Below are 23,352 nucleotides of genomic sequence, written 5' to 3' on the forward strand. Positions count from 1 at the left end.
CTTTTGAATAATCTATCATCAAGTAGGAATATTTGTTAATTATTCAGGCTCAGTAATTCAAAGCTGTTAATAATGAAAGAAGTAGATATTGCTGTAAATTAAAATCAATGGTTTGCATAACATCTTTGATCAAACCTGAACACTTTAGCTTCCAAGCATGCTTCCCTGTTTAAGAAAGCAGAGATTGATGGGTTTTCTATTATGAGGAAATGAGATTCAGACAGAATGATTGTTGGTTAGTAGGAATATAGAAATCACTTAAGGAAAAAGGTGAAAAGCTGATGAGGAATGAATGTTCAAAACCCACATATGGAGGCATTTAAAAGGCTTGTCTGTGTAGTCATTACTATTATCAAATAAAAGTGTAATTATTTTTTTCAAGCTCAATTTCTACTTTCCTGTAAACACCTCAACTTTTCTAAATGACCTCAAGTGCTTTTGCATATTTTATACAGCAATTAAACCACACAGATCAGTCATGTCAGTAAGACCAGGTACATTCCACCTTGGGTTTTCCTTACGCATGTCACATCATAATCTCCCCGCTGTTGCAGTGTGATACAATCGCTAATAAATAGTTCAGCACTGAGAGCGGACTGGGCACTGCCCTGACACTCCTGGGTTTGGGCTGGGGGCAGGTGAGCATGCAGCCAGGCTCTGGCCCCATCCTGGGCAGCACGGGGTGCTCGGGCCAGGAGAAGACAAGAGATGATGTCTAAGAAGGTTTACATAAGAGCAAAAGAGAGAGAAAGAAAGTACAATAAAAAAACCTTCTCTTTAGGGTATAGAGGAGAGTAGCTAATAAAAAGGACTCCTGCCTGGTCAGAGAGCCACTTCTAAACTGGATGGAATAATTCTGCTCACAGAGGTGTCCAGAGCATCCCAGCGATGTAGCAGGGTCCTTAATACGAGGTGCATGTGTAATCCTCACTGAAGAGGAATAGAAGCTTAGGGGATGAGTTTTATCAGGTTGGCCTAGAAAAGAGTTCTTCTCAATTTAAGAGGGGCCTCAAAGTGCACGGGGAATGTGTGGAGGAGTTGCTCCACTCTGTTTTCAACCAATTCATGGCTTTTCAGTCTGTTACTGCCAGTGTCATGGTATTCCATGTAAGTCTGCCCCTGATTACTTCTAGGGATAAAATCAGAAGTTGCTTGATAAACAGTTAAAAATCAAGTATGTTTCTTTATGAATCAATTTAACAATGTGCGTCTCTGTATAGAAACATGACAATGAGGAAGAAATTATTTGATCTATGTTTTTCCAGCTGTTACCATATTCTTCTCTACAGCCACCTAAAAATATTAATCAGAAGTCAGCATTAATCCATCAGTGTATCATTTCTTTTAATGCATTTAAATGTTATACTGCTTGTGCTGCTCCACTTCAGACTGTGCAGATGGCAGGACCAATTCTAACAGATTCAAACCAATTACCTACTTCATCTCTGTGTTAGAAACAGATCAAGATTAATTAAACTATTGACAAGCCACAAACTCCATTTCATGCATCAAAATAACTCCATTGTACTGTTAGTTTAATTGAGTGAATTATTTTTTACTAAATAAATTGCATGGCAGGGGAATACCATTTTACCAGTGGTAAAGTGTAAGTCTGAACCTCAGAAAAGTTCTGCAATCTGACTTGCTTCCACTTGTGCTGTGGGACTTAAAACCTCCCATACTAGTGCAAACAGTAGCTCTAGTCAGACCATTGCTTCTGTGTGCAAAGGGCTGATGCTGAGACCCAGCCAGCTCAGCACTGCTAGGAAGCATTCTCACAAGCTACGCCATGAGGATTTTGGCCGGCTCCTCATGGTCAAAATTACTGATAGCATCGCTGATATCACAGCCCTACTCTGCATACCTCCTAAATGCCAAATGCTACAGTGCTTAACAGAGTTAAGTGTTTAAATAGCTGATAATACTGATTAAAATGAATTGTCAAGAACAAGCAAAGAAGACAGGCTATTAAAATGTTTTAAAAATTGCTCTGTGTGGGATGTGTAGTCAATCAGGTATGTGCTAGGAATGCTCTCTCCATTCGGAGAGCAAGTGTGTGCTGGAAATGCCACCTGCCTGCTGTTCCTCAGGAGACTTTGTAATGCTGAATGTGGGTCAGAGCAATGGCCCGGGGGTCTGGCACCAGCTCTGCATTCATTCCGGGCTTTGAGACGACTCAGACGACTCAGACTCAGGTCGCCAGTCAAGACTCCAGATGCTCTGAGTAACAATCGTAGGGAAAATGAGCTTCCTTCCTGTCTGTGGAGTTTCCTCAGTTTACATCAGCAGAAGCTCCTGCTCTTTCTACTTAACAGTTACATGTGGGATTGAAAATTGATCCTTCATCATGATCTTCATCATGGAGATAAAGGTCTGAGACCTTGAGAGAGAGAGTAGTTTGCAAAGTTATATAGGAAATGTGTAACAGCACTCGGAAACCAATACAGATCTAAGGCGTCTCAGGACAGTGCCTACATTTTAAGGCCTTTCCCCCAGTAGGGAAGTTATAGCAGAGTCTAGAAGTCAGATCTGTTTCTGCTTTTTATAAAATGAAGGATGAACATCTTGGCTCTGCTCCTTCTCAAGTAACAGATAAGTATTACATAATTTACACCCACATACGAAACGATACTCCCGTAACACTTGCGCATGTAAATACAATCCTTAAAAACCATTAGGCTGTCACCTAAAATATAAGCTAAAATTAACTTATGAAATTAACTTTAGATCAAGATCATGGTGTTTACAAGAGGGAAGTGCAACTGCTACTATTACTCTCGGTACTTCTCTTTCAGATCCACTAACAACTACCATAGGAGATGTCGGGTGCAAAGCACTGCACAACACATGCAACAATCCTACACATTTACCTGGAGTTTGCAGGATCTTGGCACTGGAGTTTGCTCCTTACAATACACTTCCTCATTTTCAATCTTGACTAGGAATGCCCCCTTTTTATGCTGAATATTCTCCTTTTATTTCCACATAAACATAACAATACTTTCTGGGTATGCCAGGTCTCCTCGTTTTAATGAGGTTACCAAATACACTAAAGTTATGAAAAATCAAACTTCTGGTTTAGCATGGGTAGGAATTTAAGCGCTATGTTGTGTCAAACACTTTCTCATCAGTCATGTCACTCCTTTTCTGTATACACTACAAAGTGCAGCAGGGATGTCGTTACAATCATTTCTCCTTTGTAAATGCTGAATAAACTAAAGATCAAACATGCCTTTAATCAAAAATGTCCTGATCAGTTCCTAATTAGAGTTGCTTTTCAGAACTAAGCACAATGCATCTACCAAACCACATATGTCAGTCTAATAAAGAATAGAAGATGATGAAAGAACAAGAAAATAAACCTGTTATCTGAATAATGTGATTATTCTGTATTTTCCAGATAAGTAGTTATTGCCTATTGCATGTCACATATAAGTTTTCAACAGAGCAGGCTCTACGTTCAAGTGACAAATACGACATAGCTACGCTTAGGAGATCCGATTTAATGCAACACCTTATTTTCATAGCAGCATTCACATTGTCATTCATATCACTTCTATATTCCATAAATGTTGAAGAAAAAGTCTAGTAATTACTTTAGACCAAAAAGGTTCATAATTTAGATATCACGTATAATAATTTCACTTGTATAGAGACATAAAAGTAACATCATGATTATTACTTTCTATTACACATGCACAGAGGGATATCTCAGGCTCTAGTACTGAGGTCTCATTTTTGAACCAGGAAAACCTTTGTTTACATCTTTGCTGAAAGCCTGCAAATGTGCTGTAAGAATTTAAAATCAAAAAGCATGAAAGTCCTGCTCTGCCTTGTAAGCAATGTTTGCATTTAGGGAATTAATATTAAATGACAGGCAGACAGTTAAGGCTGGTGGAAGTGCCCTGCCATCACCCCGTATATTAAAAAATCCAGACTGTGTTACTTTTCTCACCACTTGTTTACACCTTGGACAATGAAAGACAACTGCAACTATAGGGTATCTAATTTCTAACGTTTCCTACAGAGTTTAACAGTTTTGAGAATCATGTGGAATGAAAGAGGTTCTTGCTGTTACTCCTGCAAATGGAAGACTTGATAGAGACAAGATAATACATTGATTTGGGGAATAAATTTTATTTAAGTTACCCCTCTAGACTCTCAGCCACAAGGAAATCAGTTCACATCTCATTCATTACAAGGCCGTGCAGGCATTACAGGACGTACTTTTACTTCTTTTTGAAGATAACGTATGAGCTTTATTAAAGCACAGAATGGTAGCATTCGTGGTGAGTGCACCTTGAAATATTTGACCGACTGACTGGTTTCCCTATGGAATTGAGTTTCTCTTTAGTCACTCCACTAGTGACACAGTTTCTGAAATGTCCAATCAGCTGGCTGTATTCTGACACAGAACGAATCAATTAGAAAGGCAAAAAGTATTTTTTTGAGAAGTCATGCATTTCCTGCTCTGCTACTTTAAATTACGTTTTACCATAATGATCAGTTCGGAAATGCTAATTCCAGAGGTTGTAGCCTGAAATCTCCCACTCTCAGAGTATTCATCCATTAATTCATTATGTATGAATCTTGCTTTTACGTTTAGGCTCCAGATAGCTGTCCTTTCTCAGCAAAGACATGGAAAATCCTTGAATATAGAATGGAGCACTTAAATCTCTTGTTTTATTTAAACCTCCTTCTATGTCCTCAGCTAAGTGCATGTTCCAAATATACTCCACAAAAGCCTTATTAAATGTCTCAGTTTAAATAAAGATGTCAGCCTGGGCAAACTGTAGGACAGTCAAGCCTAAGTGAAAAAAAAACAGACAGTTGGGACCACTTTGTAGATGATAAGTGAAAGCACTCAGCAAAGATGCAACCCAGATCCCACCTGGGAGTCACTATTGGCACATTTCACTGCACCTTGCCTAAGAAGCTCTGTGTTTGCTCATTTGTGATTTCCTTTGATTAGCACGTGCAAGAGCTTCCAGGAGCAGTGTCTGACAGTGCTTGTCTGCAGAAACCCTTGATGGAAATTCATAGAAAAAAAATATTCCTGGAGAACAGAGCAATGCAAATGGAGGTACCTCTTATGCAAGGGAGTGCAATGACCTACAGGTTACTTGGTGACATCAGTGTAGTCTACCCAGTCACAAATTGTTCTCTAACCTTCAGATAATCATTCAGAAAAACTTAGGTTTTTGACTCAAAGTATGAATTAAAACAAATTTAAGAAATTGGTGTTTGATGCATAAATGGGAGGCAGCTGCCGTCTCTCAATTCACTCACTACAGACTGATTTTAAAATTTTGTTTTAGTTTGACAACTGACCACTTGCAAATAAATTATACCCTAATATGCTGAGTGTCACAGATCTATAATTTTCTCTGCCACAGACTGAGGAACCTGCTCCAAGAACTGTGAAGAATAAAAGAAAAAAAAAGAAAAAAAGTAAAATAAAAGAGGAAAACATAGGTAATAAAGCCAATAACTACACAATGACACTGCTTAATAAATGACATCCTCACTCAAGAGTGAGCAACATCAGATGCGAAGTCCTTCAGAATGGAATATAAGCTAGTAAACTGTGTATCAAAATGGAAGACAAATTAGGAGCCCTACTGGAAGTTAATTGCTATTGCCTAGAGGTGAAGATCTGAAGAGCTGAAATGTGATAAAATAGATCAGAAACAGAGGAGCAGATTGAGGGTTTAAAAGCCAATAGAAGGGAGGACTGGGCATGTCAGCTGTATCACAGAGGGCTATATATAAAGATCAGGGAAAAATCAGAGGTATCTGCAACCACCATCTTAGACGCACCAGGAAAATGACACTGCAAACACAACGCTATTGCTGTTGAAGTGTTGGAGAAGGGGCAGACTAAGAAAAGAGGCAAAGGCTCAAGAAAGACAAAAGGTTATGAACAATCATTTGCATTCATGGGTAATTTGTTCTATTTTAGAGCAGGGAGACTGGTTTCCAACCTGGGATCTGCAGATCCCTGGCAGGTCTCAGCTATTCAGACTGCTCAGTCAGAGGTAAAAAGGGAAATCAGTTGTCACTGTGCTTAAATTCATTGCTTAGGTGCCTGCAAAGCCATTGGAAACTTTACAGGACCTGCCAATCAGAAAGTGTTGAAAACCTGTGAATTAAGAATTATCTTAGAAGCCACTAGGCTTCTGAAGAGCTGGCATAGTGCTTTTTAACTGAGGGCGAGTACTGAAAGTTAATGTTAGCAATTGCACCAATTTTGTGATTAATTTTCTGGCTATTTAAACTTTAATGGGCATTTCAGGTGCAGGACAGTGTTAGCTAAATCAGTTTATAGCTTTTAGCTTTGATGAAAACTTCTGTTTTACAATGCATCATCAAGACTAATTTTAAACAGATCCTCACATTGCTTCAAGGAGGCAGCATTAACAAGAGCCCTGAGCATGGCTGACAGGAAAAGTTATAAGCAATACAAAAACACTAGGTGCCTTCATTGGACTAGACCCAGATCAGCTGGGCTTGGGAAAGCATATTGAACAGTAGCTGAATTACAAGAAATAAAAAACACATGTTTCATTGTAGCTGCCAACTCTGCCTGAGAATCACATTCCCATTATAGCCCATAAAACTGGAAATTGCAACTAATGGCAATAATGGGACCAAATCCATCCCAGGTGCTTGGAAACAGAGATAAACTGCATTCTTCCACTTCAGCGTGGCCCAAAGTGCTATAAAAGCCGTTTAATCCCCAAAGAAATAAGACAGTTTATTTTCCAAGAAACTGTACCAGTGAGAAGGAGGCTTCATATCTTGATACCCAAGCTCCAGAGAAGCTTCTCTGGCAAAGTCTGGAAAGGGAAAAGCCTTTGCTTCTTCCACTATGTCTCTTTTCCAGACAGTGCCTGAAAATCTGGACTTTTGTGATATCCTCTGCTTGCACTAGTGCTCCAAATACCCAAGACTCTGGTTAAGTCTGCTCAGATATATCAAATAACTTTTGGGCAGCTCCTTTGCCTCTTGGAGCAATCAGTCCTGAGATTTCTTGTCTAAATTAGCTTGAACCAAGTCCTTCCTGCCTATCTTCTCCTTTTATGGGATATATGTATTCTCCTGTTACACTCCCTGTTGAGCAGATAGAGAGTATGTTACAGATAAGACCTCAGAGCTCTCAGGAGGTTCAAGAGAGCAGCAAGCCCTGGAGAGCCTCCATGCTAATCTAATTACAGTGAGCAATGAGCTGCCTCATCACCAGAGCCCAACGGGTCTTACTGTAGAAAGGCTTTGGAAACAAGTAGTATTTGTGGGTTTAGGTTCTGGCCTTTAACACAAAGTTGAGGAGAAACTAAATGTCAATTGATACTCATCTGTAGATAAGGAAATGGAAAAAATAGCATCTGAGCTCTAGGAGCCAATTGGGAGCTCTGGTAATTTTTCAGATTAGGCTAGGGAACTGGAGACTCAGTGAAGTAATTTGTTTACACATACTTGACTTCTGAAACTGACTTTTAAAATAACTCAGAACCATCAGGACATGCTCCTGCTCAAGACTATAATTGTTGGAGTCTGCTTTTACATCTATCTGGCACATGCTTGAGTGGTGACCCAGTATTCCCAGGGGGATAGCACGCAGGCTGTGAACTCACATTGTAAAACAGACAGGTACTGGGTGTATTAAACCTTTGGGAGCACTGGAAAGCAAGGAAAGTTTCCATGTTTACTCTTGGTAGGCATACACAACCTCTGTGCACAGAGCCATAGTTGGAGATGAGCTCTGAGGTAAGTGCCCAGGGACGGGAGAAGACAGATGCGACCCCAGACCAGCTACAACATGTCTCCACTGCTTTTGGGTAAGCAGAAGCCTATGTACCCAGGTAAGAAAAATGCTCTGCTTTATTCACTCTTACTCTTTCACTTTGATCCATTGGCACAGAGAGAGACAGGTATTTAAAAGCATCCTGCTCACCCCATCCCATCCCTCACTAGCAGCAAGCAGAGCACTTTTCTTCCTCTTTCATTCCTCTCTCAAATTACAGCAATAAGGATGTGCAGCTGAAAGTTCAACCCCTGATCTTTTTTATCAGAGCCATTCTAGCACACAGCTGGAAAACTGGGTTCCTGTCTCTAGCACCACTGGAGCATGCTGAGATTATGTTCCCATGGATTTTTCTGCAAGGATGTTTCTTCAAGCTTCTGGATTTACTGTTCCTCAAGTATGGGAAATAGAAAGGGATCTGGCAAGTGTGATATCAAATTCTTCCTGTGGTCCAGCTACCATATCCTGAGAAAGACTCAAGTTGCATAAAGATTTATGCTTTAATATGTTTTTAAGATGCCTATGCTTTAATTTCTGTAATGCATTTCAATTTACACTGACTGAAAGGAGAGCAGAAGCTAGACCAATTGCAAAAATTCACATATTAGAGGTGGAATCTCCATATCCTGTATGTGGGCTTAAAAATGGGATAGTTTGGCCTCCAAGTGCTTGGTTTGTATTGAGGGATGCCTCTTTGCAAGTTTTCTTGCAAATGTGACCCTAGCTGTCACTTCATCTCTCATGGGATGAGGAAGAGTCCCTTGCCTTGCAACATTTTTCCGCACGCCTCAAGTTTTTTTTTTTTTTTTTTTTTTTTTAAGCCTAATATAGATTCACTCAAACAGCCAAACACTCCCTGAAAGCTTCAGCTCCGACGGATTTCTGTCTGTCAGATGCCAAAGCCTGTGTACAGACAACTGCCTCTTCTAATCATGTCCTGACTTTGAGGAGCCAGAGGCTGTTGCTCAGAGGACATGTGATGACAACTGCTTGGTTAACAGGTGGGGCAAGACAGTAAGTTCAGACAGTGAGTAAAGATAATTTTAAATAGCAGTAAAAGCAGCATACCTATTTGCCACATCAGGGAGTCATATAATTGATGATTCATTGCCATAGTACAATAAGAGCAAAATATATAGTGGAAATACTGAACTAGGTAAGAAGAAGAGCACAATTCTTGTCTGCGTAGTAGATGCACTTCGCTCCAAGGTAGTAGTCTGTCAACAGTAATTTGTACTATCCATAGCAAGCTCTAAATCCACAGCCCAGCAAACAGCACTGAACACATTTTGACATGGTATCTTTCATATCTGAGATACTACAAATGCTCTTGCCGAAGCTGTGAATGGCTCTTTCTGCATGGCTCTTTCTGTAGCTGCATATACTATTGTAGCACTGCAGCAGCGATATGGAGCTGGTAACAGCTCACTGCAGCTTTCAGCATTGCAGCCCCAGTTCTCAAGACAGTAGTCCTGGAACAGATGTCTGTCCAGGACTTCATGATTGTCTTCTGGCACTTTTCCAAAAGCAACTCAGGGAATTTTAAGTAACTGAGAGGCAAGCAAGAGCCATTAGATTTCCACCTACCCCAATTCCAATACCCCTTAGTTTTGATACATAACATTATGTCCATTGTATAATTAAACACAGCTTTGTCAATATGACTCACTATGGCCTATTAACCCAAACATCACTAATCTGTCCTCCCACAGCTCTGGTTTCACAGTCCTGTCTCTTAACACACTCTGATATTCCAGTTCTAGATTCCTCCCTCATGACCTCCGAGCATGGCCAGCTCAGAGAGTCCCACACATAGAGACAAATTTAATTTTGCCAGCCTGAGGATGAGGGTCAAGCCTGAAAAGTCAAAGGAGAGTCCTGAAAAGTCCATGGACCCTCCCCCAGCAGCTGCCAGCCAGCCTGCCCTTATCTGGGTTAGACAAGTGGGCAACAAGGTCAAGACTATCTTCCGCATTTTGGCAATCTGCTGCTCTCTTGGGCAACTTCCCATTTTTGCCAACCCCTATAGCCAGCTCTGTCTCAGGATGTCCCAGGCTTTGGGACAATTTTCTACCCTATTACTGCCTTTCAAATCCTTTTCAAAATCTTTACCAGCTGCCATTCTGCGGAGAGACACTGAAGCTAAAGAAAACCTATGCTGAAAGTCACCAAAAAGCTAATTTTTACAGCCCAGCTCTTCGTCAAGGACACTTTCATCTGTGAAGATTCCTCAGGGCACACTAATAGAAGTGGAGTGTAACAACACAGTAGTGTGTTATGGCCTTATCTCCCTCAGGGGGGCTCAGCAAACAGACAAATTGTGGAGCTGGCCCTCTGCATCTGCACCCTCTAAAGTATAACAGAGATTATATATGTTTCACTTGCTCCACAGCTGCCATAAGGGAGCACACTATTAATTTGCAGAAGTTAGAGCCAGGCTTAAAAATTCCATTAATTAAGTGTTGGTGGATGTGTTTGGAAAGACGTTCTGGTAAATATAGTGCTATAAAGTGTTTCTCTAGAAACAGAAAAAAGTTCAACAATATGAAAAGTACCCAGGCTGTTAACAGCTACCATTCCTGCTGAGCAGAGTCCGGGCTCTGTGAAGGCTTTGGTGCAGAGAGCTTTTCACAGGGCTTTGTTTGGCTATCAATGATTCTCGGCAGATAGTGCAAAAACACAAAGTGAACCTCTGCACCAGGCCTCCCTTCCCTATGCTCTCCTGCTTAGCTCCCTTCCTGCCCCTGGTGTCAGGTAATGGGGAATATGCAGTGAAACTTACGGCTGCAAATTCAGAAATACCGTGTGCTTTCAGGGCTCGCAGCTGGTGGGCTCTTGGGTAGGTGCCCAGCTGCCCCAGCACCCCAGAGGAAGCAGCTGGAGGTGCAGCACCTAAATCACACAACCCCCAGCAACTGACCTGCTTTCAAATGCCTACAAATACATGGTCCATTTTCTTCAACAGCATAGTTTATATAATGGTTATACTGGAAGTTTTGCCTCATAGAGGACCCATAGGGTTTTATTTCACTCCTCTCTGGCACTGTGTGTTCTGCCTGCCATTATTCTTAAGAGTGAATTTGGTTATCTGTGGCAGCTGAACACACAGGAGAGGACACTGTATCACTTGTAGATCAAGGTATGAAAATACTTAGCTCTCATCTACTCTGATCACTGCACTGTTCCTATCTGGAGGATACAGATGGAGAAGGTAGGACTTGGCAGAAAATCTGCTATGTCAGTGCATCCATCTCCCATGGAAGTGCATGAGCGAATACCTTTCTGGACAGATGTGGCAGGTATTATAGGAGGATTAGACTTGATCTTCCTTTAGAAAGTGGACTAAAAAAAGAAGAGTGTTCTAAGCAGATTCTGTCCTATTAAATGAGATTTTAGCTGGGTATTTCCCACCTCAACAGAAATCTGATTAAAGAGGTTGAGATAAACAATGATTTAATGATCCAAACTGTAGAAGATGGAAAGGTTTTAAAAGAGCTTGTGTGTACAAGAATAAGCACTTATATTGCAACCTCTTTGAAAAATCTTAAACTATTTGCTTTCCATGGATCACCACTGGCAGAGCCTGTAGAGCACATAAGCTCTCTTCTAAAACTTTTCTATTTTCTATAGTTTGGGTCATTTAATCAGATGCTTATTTTGATCCAACCATTCAGTATTGCCTCCATCTCCTCTAAATGATCACGTTCCGTTTGGTTTTCTGCCTGGTCTGCTTCATTTCTCAGTTCTTGGCCTCCTCAGTCCTCTTCTTTGCTGGCTGCCAATGTCCCGAGCAAGGGGATCACAGGGACTGAGACAACTTTGGGAACACACTGACTCCTCTCCTATGGCACCCGTTGGTGCTCCCATGGGGTGCTAGTTTCATCATTTTCTGCTCAGAGAGGGCAAGGTCAAGCATTTTGGGTCTGTCGCTCTCCCACTAGTGACTACTGCACCAGCTTTTCCCCAGGTTTGGATAAGGAGAGAAGACTCAAGCACTTTTCCTACCTCTTTCCATGACCAGCCATCCTGCCAGTTTACCAGCTTCAGACAATGTATTCCAGCCAGAACCAGCTGTCAACTGCACTGCTTCCTCTTCACATTGTCCGTGAAGGAATGAGCCTTTTGGGGCAACACAGCAAAGCTCCGGAACTGGGACTAACTTGGACTTAAAATCTGACTGAAGAGGATATATCATCAAGGAGTTCATTTGTCGGAAATATCTATGTCTGCTGTCCCTCTGTATGGGGACTCTGGGAATGACAGCTGGGTTAAATAATGAAATCTTCTCTTTGCTTCCAAACAAACACAACTAATTTGCCCAATTTGATTCCTTGTTCTCTCACCTTGCTTCTCATTTCTCAAAGTCAAGACAAAATTAAAGAACGCTACACAGGATGGCTGGAGGCCCCACATTTCTCAGAGTATTTCAAGCCACAAAATACCTTCAGTAACAATCTGGGAGAATTAAAGCTGATGATAAACCCAAGTTCAGAAGCAATTAACATCAACCTAAAATTCAGTTGTTTTGGGGGCTCAACTTAAAAATAAAAAGCAATTATTACTGTGGTGCCAAACTCAAATAATACATAGTTTTTCCACAGCTGATTTAACAAAAGGAGTATGCCTTCACCAACAGCTACAATAAAAAGGCTTATATAGAAGTTATTCACCTGCACTGAACATTTTTGTGATTTTTTGCAAAAGTTTATTTCTCAAGAGCATAACAGCCAAACACCTGAGGAAGCAACAAACTTTTTTACAGTGTGAGGTACACTGCGTAGCTCTAGCCACACTCAGAACTGAGAAAAACTCCTTCAGAGACCAGAGATTTCACCTTACCACTCAGGAACGTGAGAAGAGCTCCAGCCAACAGAACCATGGTTCCTCTCACGCTGTCCTGACTATAAAGGGACAGACAGCTCCTCCTCTGTTTCTTTCCTTCCAGTTATGGGCCTGAAGAACAGCAGAGGCTGTTACTGCTGGAGCTCGCATGCAACTCCAGCTGTCACAGTGGGGAGAATCAATCTCAGGCTTGAAGGTTGTATAAAGAGTCTATGTGTGAAGTGGAAAAGAATCAGGTTCTCCAAATCCAGAGCATAGCCTCCTGGGCTAAAGGCTAACAGAAATGTTTAAAAAGCCACCTAAAACACAGTTGTGTGGATAACATTTAGCATGCTTTAGTCGGGTGCTTGTATAACGGAAACATCAGCCATCACGAACAGAAGTTTGCAGACTTCGAGGGAAAGAGTTCAGATCACCTAGAGTTAATGTTTGTAATCCTCCAGCCTTTTGAGTTGTTGTAAACAACAGTGGAGCCTGCCCATGCCAGAGCAAAAGCATTTCTGAAAGTTTAAGCTAATGGCTTTCAAACTGTGTCAGCAGAGCTTTTCTGAGCAACGTATTGAACAAAGCATTTGAGCATCTTGCAGCTGTAGGGTGGTGGGAGAGTCACAGAGCTACACCATGAAAAGTACTCTGAGGTGTCTGGTCAGTCAAAACTCAGGCAGCCGAAAAGCTGGCAATACTGGACTTCCAAAACAATATTTATATTACTGGGAAGAATGAATGAACAGTGCATACTGGAGCTCAAAGAGGGGAAAACACATAAGACTGTCAAACCAGGCTGTCCAAAACTGGCATGCAAAATTTCACTCTCCTGTGCTCCCAGTAGTGTAAAGGAGTCAGATTTAGTTCTTCTGAGATACGAAGTGAATAGAATGCTGATAGGATCTTATTTGTCCTTGACTAGAGGGAACAGCATGCAGTGAGATGATGAAAGTCTTACCAAAGGCCTAAGAAGGCTTTAAAAGTATTTAATAAGGGCATTGCTCAGTTCTCTCTGTGCACGGTGTGTTTGCAACTTAAATTGGCAAGTACTCAAAGGAAGCAGAACTCTCCCTCCTCGGGCCTTTTAGGCTTCCTCAGCAAGGTCGGTAGGGGACATTCTTGGTATAAGGAAGCTCCTTTCACAGTTTTTATAGGCAGAGTTATTATGTACCTAACAGCTTACTGCAGGAGCCAACTGCCTGGTCTGTACACAGAAAAACAGGAGCCCATGGATTCCCGAGTGACTTATGTACATACAAGCTGTGTATATATTAGCTGGTAATTTGGCACAACATGAGCAGATGAGCAGACCAAAGCAGCTGGCACAGAGGGTCCTAAACCTGCAGGACAAGGCGAGGTATTTTGGACTACATTTAGGCCAGTCCCCTTGCCTGAATGGCCCCACTATGCCTGAACATGGACCTTGCATGGTTTGAACCTCTAAGTTGTTCAGACCCCTATGTCCTCATTGGGGACTGGAGGGTGGTTGACAGAGCTTCTGGTTTAATTTCTTCAAAGAAGGAATGTAGCTCATATGCTCCCTAATTAAGTTCCGTGAGATCTGAACCAATACACTGCATGTAGGGATGACAGGAGAAACTACGCTACTGCTCTGAACTAAAATGCCAGTGTAGACACAGTAAAAAAAAACATACCAAAACCACCTCTATGGATATTCAGCAGGTACCATTTTTCTTTTGCACCCAAAGAGAGTCAGCTTTTTTCCACTCTCTCCAAGGTTGTCATAATTATTGTTATTGTATGAAATTGAAATTGATTAATGCACCAAATTACAGTAGAACTGAAAGAGAACTCAAGACACATTTTAAAAATTTGTACAGGTTCATTAGAACCTTGGGCAAACATCTTGGCATCAACACAAACTGTAGTAATCTGCTTGCTAAAACATTTGCACCAGGTCTGGCTTCAAACAGAAGAGTCCAAGTAGTGCATCATAACCTTCAAATGGAGGAAGAGGCACCTTCAGAGTCAAGCGTTTTGCGCAAAACCTGTCAAAAACTCAAACATCTTCCATCTTCTGGATGGCTGGTGCACTTTGGGCAAACAAAAGTGCTCTCTTGCTCTTCCCCCTGGATTTACAGCATAGATAAACCCAGCACACAGAATACATCTCACTCAAAGGTGAAAAATTTGAGACCTTCTACAATTCTCCTGCTGGGGTGGAAGCTTCCTCAAAGCTTGTGTCACTGAGAGTTCAGCAGAGGACATTTTGCAGGAGTTCCTGCCCTTTGGCATGAAGGCATGAGCAGCAAACAGCATATGGTAACAGTTTTCATTAAGTATCTTCTGTGCTAGAGCTGCTCAGTAGGAAGAGCCATAAACTCTTGTTTACGATGTGTCCAAATAATATTTTTACAAAGTTGTCTACAATAAAGACAACAGTTTTCCTTCATATTCTAATCCATTGAAGAGTTCAAATTTTCATTCTGAACCACCTGACAATATCTCATTAACCCACTGCATATAATAAATGTGTCTAAATGTGTCAAGTCATAAGAAATCAGAAAAATCCTATAAAATATCAATCTGAAAAACTTGTGAGCTCATTTATTTTTCAACTCTAGAATTAGAGAAAATGAGGCCCGCCACCCCCTTGACTGTGATAAATACAAGTCCCAAAGCAGACTGTCTAAAATTTTCCAATAATGTTTCTCTAATTTGAAACTGCAATCTTTTGTAAAATTCATAATCACCTTTTTCTATGTAAATTAAACATTCTCTTCAACACTTATACTGCTACCTGCAGTGCTTCAGGTAGCTACAGAAATGTAAAGCTGTTCATCACCAGAAAGGTTTAGTATCCTCTGGGGCAGCTCATCATAGGATAACTGAGACACTTGTTCCTCTGAACCAAAGAGAAACATGCTGTTTTCACAACGCTCAGTTCAAAACAAAATCGTTTCATCCACAACCTATTCATCTTGCTGTTGTCCCCATGATGTCAAAGTACCACCCATTTCCCTAGGTTTTGGTCCCCTTCATATCTGTACTTTCCACTGGAGTGTCTCTGAGCCCCTCAGGGAGGGTGAGTGAGGACTGGAGTGCTCAATGGAGTGCTCTCTGACTCATGATGTGGCTTTGCACTCTGAAAAACAATGTTTGTAAACCCTTGGCTTCAGTAAAAAGAGTTCAATATTTCACGTCAAAAAAGATTAAAACAGGGAACAGAAAGGAGAAACAACAGCTACTTACTTGTAGCTGACAGCCAAAGTGCTTAAAAACAAAAATTCATATATTGGAAGAATGTGAGTCAAAATAAAATATATGCAAAAAAGGAAGTACTATATACACAACCAATCATGCAAAATGAAGGACTGTTATTACAATTCAGAAATACAACCTCTAGGAAAAAAGGAATATAACCATTCCTGAAGTATAATGAAAGCGAGATCTGACCACAGTGTTTGATCAAAACAACTAGGAAAATTTATTTAGGAGAGCTTTCAAATTCCCATGGATTAGCATTTGTCAGATCCCCAAGAATATTTTATGTTGCCTTTTAAAATCTCAGTGGGAAAACAGATGAAGTAATTTATCAAAGCAGAAATCTCTTCTCCGAGACCCTTACACAGCTCTCCCAGGGTAGGACCGAATGAGCTGATCACACTAACCGGTTTCCAGGAGAAGGCAGTCTCCTGAGGGACTGCTTCTGAAAACCTTTTTCCCAGGGCAGCTGCAAAGTGCATTTTCTGCGACAGGTTGACTGAAGGCCCTAACAGAGTCGCCCTCCTCAGCTCTGCCCTCGCAGCCCCTCTGTGATGCCCACGCTCCCGAGGAGCTGGCAGACAAGCACCCCTGTGGTGGCAAAACAGCTCCATCCCCTCAGCATTTCTCATTTCACTTAGGCTCCACAGTGCACTGGAAAGCCTTGCAACCAGGAGCGGAGAGAGGCAAGCACTCATAAAGCCTAATTCTCCTAGGTATCACCATTTTTTTTTGTTTTTTTTTTTTTTTAACTCACTGAGAACAGTCTACTTAAGCTGCTGTAAGGTGCCACAAGCCTAAGGAATATTTCATATGGAAAGGAAGAGTAAAAGTTGCCAAAGAGCTTTCAGAAGCATCAGCCTGAATTGTCAAATATGTTGGTTCATGAATATTGTGATTCTCTGTTAGTTTTCATGACCTTCTTTGGGAGTGAGATTTTATTTAGAGTTTCACAGAAAATTCCTGGAGACAGCTGGTGGCAGCCTTTTTGCTCTGTGTCTGTTCAGCACCAAGTACCATGGGCACGTGCAGCTGGAATGTGAATTAGAGAGCAGAAGGGCACACACCTGCCATCACATCCTATAAATGGCCGGGGCATGGTAGTGTCCATCAGCCTTGCCTGGACCATGATGAGGGCTGCTAGAAACTAAAATGGCACTCAAAAACAGGAAAAAGACAGTGATGTTTTGGCTCCTACAGCTGTTGCCAGAGTGAATTACAAAAACCCACCAGATCACTTAAAAGACATCCATGCTGAATCTGCACCAACAGTGGCAAATAGCATGTTATTGAAAAAATATAAGGTCAAGGTTAATACAATGCCATACCTCCCTCCTGGTATAGACACCGTGTTCCCATTCATCAGTGATTCAGACATTGGCTGAGCCAGTGTTTCTGTGCGCTTCTTGGTGTTTGTGAACTGATAGATTTTCCTTCTATGAATTTTGAATGTAAATGATGAGATGTATATTGGGGATTTTTTTCATGACAGTCAGAAAAAGAAGATTTTTTTTCTAGTGTCTTCAGAGGAAGGAAGGAAAAAACTGTAGAGAAAATTTTCTGATGTCAGCAGCTAATTCCCTTTACAGAGAAAGGCCAATAGCATAAGCATCAAACTATCCTTCTGGTATTAAAAAGTCAAGACAAATTTCATTAAGCAAAATACAGTTTATCCTACCTCACATTAACATCAAGTTCTTCCATCACAGGCAATAGGCATAGGAAGCTGGGAGTTCAATGCCCATAGAAGAGACCTTGTCCTGCAGTGGAGAGAGTTAACAGTTATAAATTAAGGGTCATGTCATGGGTACATGTCTACTCCAGTGAAGAAACCTCCATATACTGTTTTTTCCCCCTTGCTGGTCTCATTTCTCTTAAAAACAGCTTATGTAGACATGCTAAAATTAAATCATATCTTTGCAAAGAATTTTCACAACAGTTTTCTTTGTTACCTCCCTGGACATATTGTATCTCACAATGCTAAGATGCACGAAATCAAGTTGAAATATCAGACAACCCATTTGTGACTCTGTATATAAGATCCATTCATGTCTAACACAGGGCTAAAAGAGTACTTCAAGGTCCAAGTGGTGCTACTGGTGCTACTGAAACTAATGACAAAATTCCCACCTGTAAGAGTGAAGTCAGGTCTTCACCTGGAAGGTAAGACCAACTTTTAATCCATCTTATGCTCATCTAAGTGTGACGTAGTTCACAATTTAAGCTTTACTCTCCTTGACTAGCCAGTTCACGAAAGAAAAGTCTGGGTATTTTATCATTCTCTGCCAACTGTGGTCACCTGTGCATAGGCAGTGACACATGTGTGAAGCTCTCTGAGCTGACCTCACCAAGTCCACACTGAACAGCCCTGTGTCCTGTCCTGTGGACCTAGCTCAAGATCAGACAAAATACAGCTGGACAAATGTGATTCTGCTGCTTTAGCTATGTTATGCAATGTCAGGTCCCAAAGCACATAAGGAGAGGAAGCACACAAGCCTTCTCCACAAATGAAATCTCAACGTGCTCCCAAAAGCTTTCTGAAATTTCCCACAACTGCTGCTTCAAAGACTCCTCCAGGTAAGTCCCTGGATTTAGATACTATAGGAAAAATACCATAGTAACTGTAACAAACACAAGCAACATAAATCAGTAACACAGGCACCATTCCTGAGATTTGTTTGTCAAGAGCCAACTTTTTAAGAAGTTATATTGCAGTGCTGGTGATACTGAGGAGATGGGTAGTGTGATATAAGTGACCTCTTCCAGTCTAAGCTTAGATGTTCCCACGCAAAATGATACACAACAGCATACACATATGTAAGTTGTATTGGGACTGAGTAGAGGACTAAGACTGCTCATGATAACTTCCAAGCTTTCAAAATTTAAAATAGTTTAAATACAATCTACTGAAGAAGGCTTGCAAATCCTGGATGTGAAAAGACAAGCGAGAATGCTTGGTAAATTAGTTTCTCTTTTTACATGATATTAAAACATTTACTTACCACTAAATTAAAATAGGTTTCCTATGACATTATATTGTACAGCCTTATGAATACTTAATAGTAGTACTGTAATTACAAAAACTAAATGATTTGAGCTCAGGTTAAAGCAAATGTACTTACTCTTAGTAACACTAAGTGGTATAAATATTAATGAGATTTTTAATTCTATCAAAATTCCATCATGAATTCAAAGAAATGAATATACCACACTAAAGACTTTGAGTTTTGCTGCTATTGATTCAGTGAGAAAAAATGGGATAAGTTTTGGGGATCACACATTCAAAATATATTCTCAGTTCTTCAGACTGTTGATTGCTCCTTGTGTTGTGTCTGTAGAGAGCCAAGTACAATGGTATTGCTGTGGCACAATTAATAATAAAGCAAATAAAAGTAATGTTATTTTGGTTTCTTGGATTCAGAGAAAAGATTTTAATAACGTTGACTCAGACTTCCTGGATGTAATGCCAGGTTTGCACTGTAAGTGAACACCCACTATCCAGGCCTGATTCAGTGTTTACCGGTACTACTAGTTCAGTATATATAGACATATGGTTTATATGATGTTTTATCTAAGTGTGGAAACCTACAGAATTTGGTGACTATTTATACTTTAAGTCTACAAATGGTCTTTCTAATGGGACTTTGTGGTGGCTTCTAATGGGAATGTGATGGCTTAAAGACCACCACTTCATTTTGCAAATATAATGTGACAGGCACACTTTCTGATTAAATTACCTCTGCAAAAACTGACCTCCAGTATCAATATGAAATAACAACATGAACATGAAACAGAGCACTCAAGAGATTGCAGTCAAAATGCATGAAATCTCAACTCTTCTCTGCCTGCCAACGCACTCTAGGAACACTAGTTAGTTCTGCCCTATAGCATCATTTGACTACAAGTCATCTTCTTCTGTTCTTACCATGGAGTAAACACAGTAAAAAGTCCCATTTGTCTATGTTCTTACTTACACACCAAAAAGTGATTTCTCGTGTATGCATCAGAGTTTCTGTTCCTTCAGTTATAGTGAGCATGAGATGCTTAAAAATGCAGGAAAACTTTCTTTGTTTTCCATTAAGATTTTCTTCAGCTTTTTTGTGTTTTCTTACATAGTAGAAATAACATATCTGGTACAAAACAGAAAAAGCTGAAAGTGTTAAGGATTTTAATGAAACTAGGAGTTTCACCCAGAAATATCCAACCACCTCTTGCTGTGCTGTTATGTGTGTTTATGGCATCCCTCTGGCACAGTGTGCAAGAGTCACTCATCACATTTCTAATATGTCACCTCACATAAATTTTATTTGATCCATGACATTTTCCAATATTCCTAAGTTTTACAACTCTGAAAAGGGTTTTAACATTTTTTTCCACAAATGTGTTATCTTTGTTATCTACAAGCAACAACCAAGTCTGAAATAGCAATGCATTTTAAAGTGCCACACTGCACAGTGCCCCAGGATTAGGAACATCATATCACCGTACAAGAGAGACCTGCTGTGCTTTCGAGGCTGTTGGCACTTTTGTCTTTCCCCACATGATGAAGTATACAATGAACATGTAACGAAAGGACCCCCAAATAATATTTAGCTTTTGTGGGCTTTTCCTTACTGGGTTTTACAATCGAATCATTCCTCTTCTTCTCCCGTTACAAGCAGTGGTTGGTTTTGCAGTAGTTGGAGTTCCAATAAAGAAAGAAAAATGATGCCAATGCCATCAACTAAAAAAGCCCTTCCTAACAGTTATTCTGTAAATATATCTGGCTCACATCGCTGATCTGATGCTATTCTTTGTTATTAAAGTGATTACTCATACTCAATTAAGAAGCTGTTCTCTGCCTCTGCAAGATAACATAGACTTCCTAGCTCAAACCTTACATCACACAGACCATCACGTCTTCTCTGCAGTTCAGAGAGGGATCTCTGCTGTTGTGTCCAACAGAGAATATGGGTACACTGGACCTTCAGCCATGTTAGAGTTGCTCCTTTTGCAGCATGTGAATATCTAATTAATGGCTCATGAGCAGTCTCTGCATCACAGCATCTGCTGAGGGAAACGGCCCTGGAAAGCCAAGGCCTTCCTCTGTCCTCTCCAGTGTCTGCCACCTCGGGCTTGCTGAGAATTGCCCTGCTCACCATGGTTGCTATAGCCAGGAAACTGGAGTTGGGTTCCCAGTCTCATATCTAATATAAAACTGATTTTTAGTTTCTAACATAGCCTTCTTTCTTAGATATAGGCTTACTGGAAGAGGTAGGCTGAGTCTCCTCACCCATCGGATACTTTTCAATATGAGTCTTCTTGTATGTGTTTCTATGGATTTGGTACCAGGAACTGCAATGAGAAGTTCACCACAGTAATTTGCTTAGGGACATCAGTAACCAGCCACCCTAGGCCAAGGCTAAGGTAATGTTTCTCCAAAGCCAGTACTATGAGGGGCAATGTTAAGGCAGAGTGAAGAGAAATCAAATTGTTCTATTCTTTCAAGTGTCAGCACAGAAAGTGATTTTAATAACTCTCACAAAATAAAGGAAAATTTTCAGTGATTTTGAGTTTCAGAATTCAGCTTTGGGTCATTTTGTTTGTTTTATTATTCTCCAGAAATTTGTTATTTTAACGTACACTAAAGTTACACACAATCTGTACTATTATGTTATCACAAAGATCTCTATACCCACTGAAACATTCTATTACTTTTATTCTATTTTTAAAAACATAAAAGGAATATTTAGTTGGTTGTATTACTCCATTGAAACGGGAAAATGGCTACTCATTCAGTAGCTTTAAGGTATAAATCAAGAATTCTCTTCTCAAAGACAATAGTGATCTGGTAGCCAGCAGAGCTAATCATGTGTCTTACCTGACCACAAAGTCACCTGCTCTATGTGGTGGCCCTCGTTGATTCTGCTGCTGGAATCCTTGGTAAGGATGAAAATGTCCCTCCAGATGACAACAGCTAAACCATTCTTGCAAGACATTTTTCTTGCAAGGTATTGATTAACGGAGACACTGACACATTCTTCATCTAATGTATTTCCATCCCACTCAAGTACTATCTAGTTCCACTTTCTGTCACTGCTGAGCTGGTAACAGAAAAGTTGAATCATTTTCCTGAAAACTTATACTTCCATTTGCTGCATTGCTAAATTGTGCTTCACCGGTTGCAAGACCTTAAATGAAGTGGCATCTAGGCTGGCGTCTGAAAAGCCCATTTCATTTTACTTGCCAACCCATATTACTGTGCCTTTCCCTCTGCACTACTGAACTACAGAGAAGGGTGGGGTCAAAAAAGAGTGACCAGACCTAAACTCTGGGCCTGCCTCCTGCTCTCTGGGAGTTACTGGACTAACCACTAGTTTTCAGACTTCCCTCTTCTCTGTAAATAAGGTTAAAAGGTATAAATAAAGTAAAAAAATGCCCTTTTCCCTCATTCTTTCCACATCCTCTATTTAGAGCAGAGTGTGGTATGCAGTGATGATGACTTGGTGCAACCTGACTTACTTCAGTGTAGGTGTCCTGCAGGCACCCATTATTAGAAGAACCTGCCATAGATGTTTGGAAGGCCTGTTAGGCATTCCTCTAGAAACGGTTATTATCCACAGTTTGGAGTATAAATGTTTTGAAGTATAGGGAATAGTTTAAATTTGTCTACTATTTGTGATTCCTGATTGAGGCTATAGGGACCACACTAACATAACGACAACCACTAACATTTCAATGTGTAGTTTCAGGGGGTTCCTTTCTCTCTGGACATCTGAAAAATTTAAGCTGGAATTGAATAAAAAACCATTGCCCCATTCCTCCCGCATTTCTTATTTGGGGTTGTGATTTTTATTGTAATTCATCTCATTGCTATCAGAGAAACAGAGATTGTTAACAGAGGTCGGTTGGCAAGACCTTCCCAGGTTACATTAAACTGGTACCTTGTAGTGACAGTCACCTCAATCCAAAGACAATTTAATGCTTATCACTGCAGAGCAGTCCAAAATCCTCCAGGTATTGCAAGAGAATATCCTCAAGACAATACTTGAAGAACAGGGAATAGTAGAGCGATCTAACTTACTCTGCTTCTAGATAAAATAGCTCCATTTTCACTATCCATTTGTAAAAAAGCTATTTCCCCCTCCCACAACACTTCTTGCCTTCTTTGTCACTGCTGTGGCCTTTTCCTCTCCAGGAAGGACAGAGTTGCTAAGAGGTCCCTCACTCGTCAGCCAGATACAAATTACTGGATTGATTTTGAAAGAATGTCATTCCAGCAGACTAAAAAGCAGCACTTTGCTTAAATGGGAAAAAATAAAAAGACAGAATTGATATGTCACCTGAAAAAGAAAACAGAGTCCTGCTTTAAATAGAAAAAGACATAAGAAAGTCCTTCCACTGAAGGCCTATTTCACAAAATGACTCTTTAAACTCATGGAGAGAGTCTCTGGCTTGAAAATCCAAACCACAGGTGCTAAGTTTAACTGGCTCGTATTCCGCTGACGCAGGAGCCA

General features: G+C 40.6%; 1 protein-coding gene across 2 annotated transcripts in view; it reads right to left on the minus strand.

The window, feature by feature from the left end:
- Positions 1-23,352, minus strand: part of HTR4 (5-hydroxytryptamine receptor 4) — a 140,766-nt gene that overhangs the window by 77,044 nt on the left and 40,370 nt on the right. The window contains exon 2 of one of the 2 annotated variants that reach the window (XM_062587507.1): positions 17,535-17,616. In XM_062587507.1, the coding sequence (XP_062443491.1) occupies positions 17,535-17,560 (26 nt within the window). In that variant the 5' untranslated portion in view covers positions 17,561-17,616. Of the gene's footprint in view, positions 1-92; positions 119-17,534; positions 17,617-23,352 lie in introns of those variants that run through there. The other variant, XM_062587508.1, reaches the window with a different exon arrangement.

The sequence above is a fragment of the Rhea pennata genome, chromosome 14 (genome assembly GCF_028389875.1).
Source record: "Rhea pennata isolate bPtePen1 chromosome 14, bPtePen1.pri, whole genome shotgun sequence".
In the NCBI taxonomy this organism is placed as follows: domain Eukaryota; kingdom Metazoa; phylum Chordata; class Aves; order Rheiformes; family Rheidae; genus Rhea; species Rhea pennata.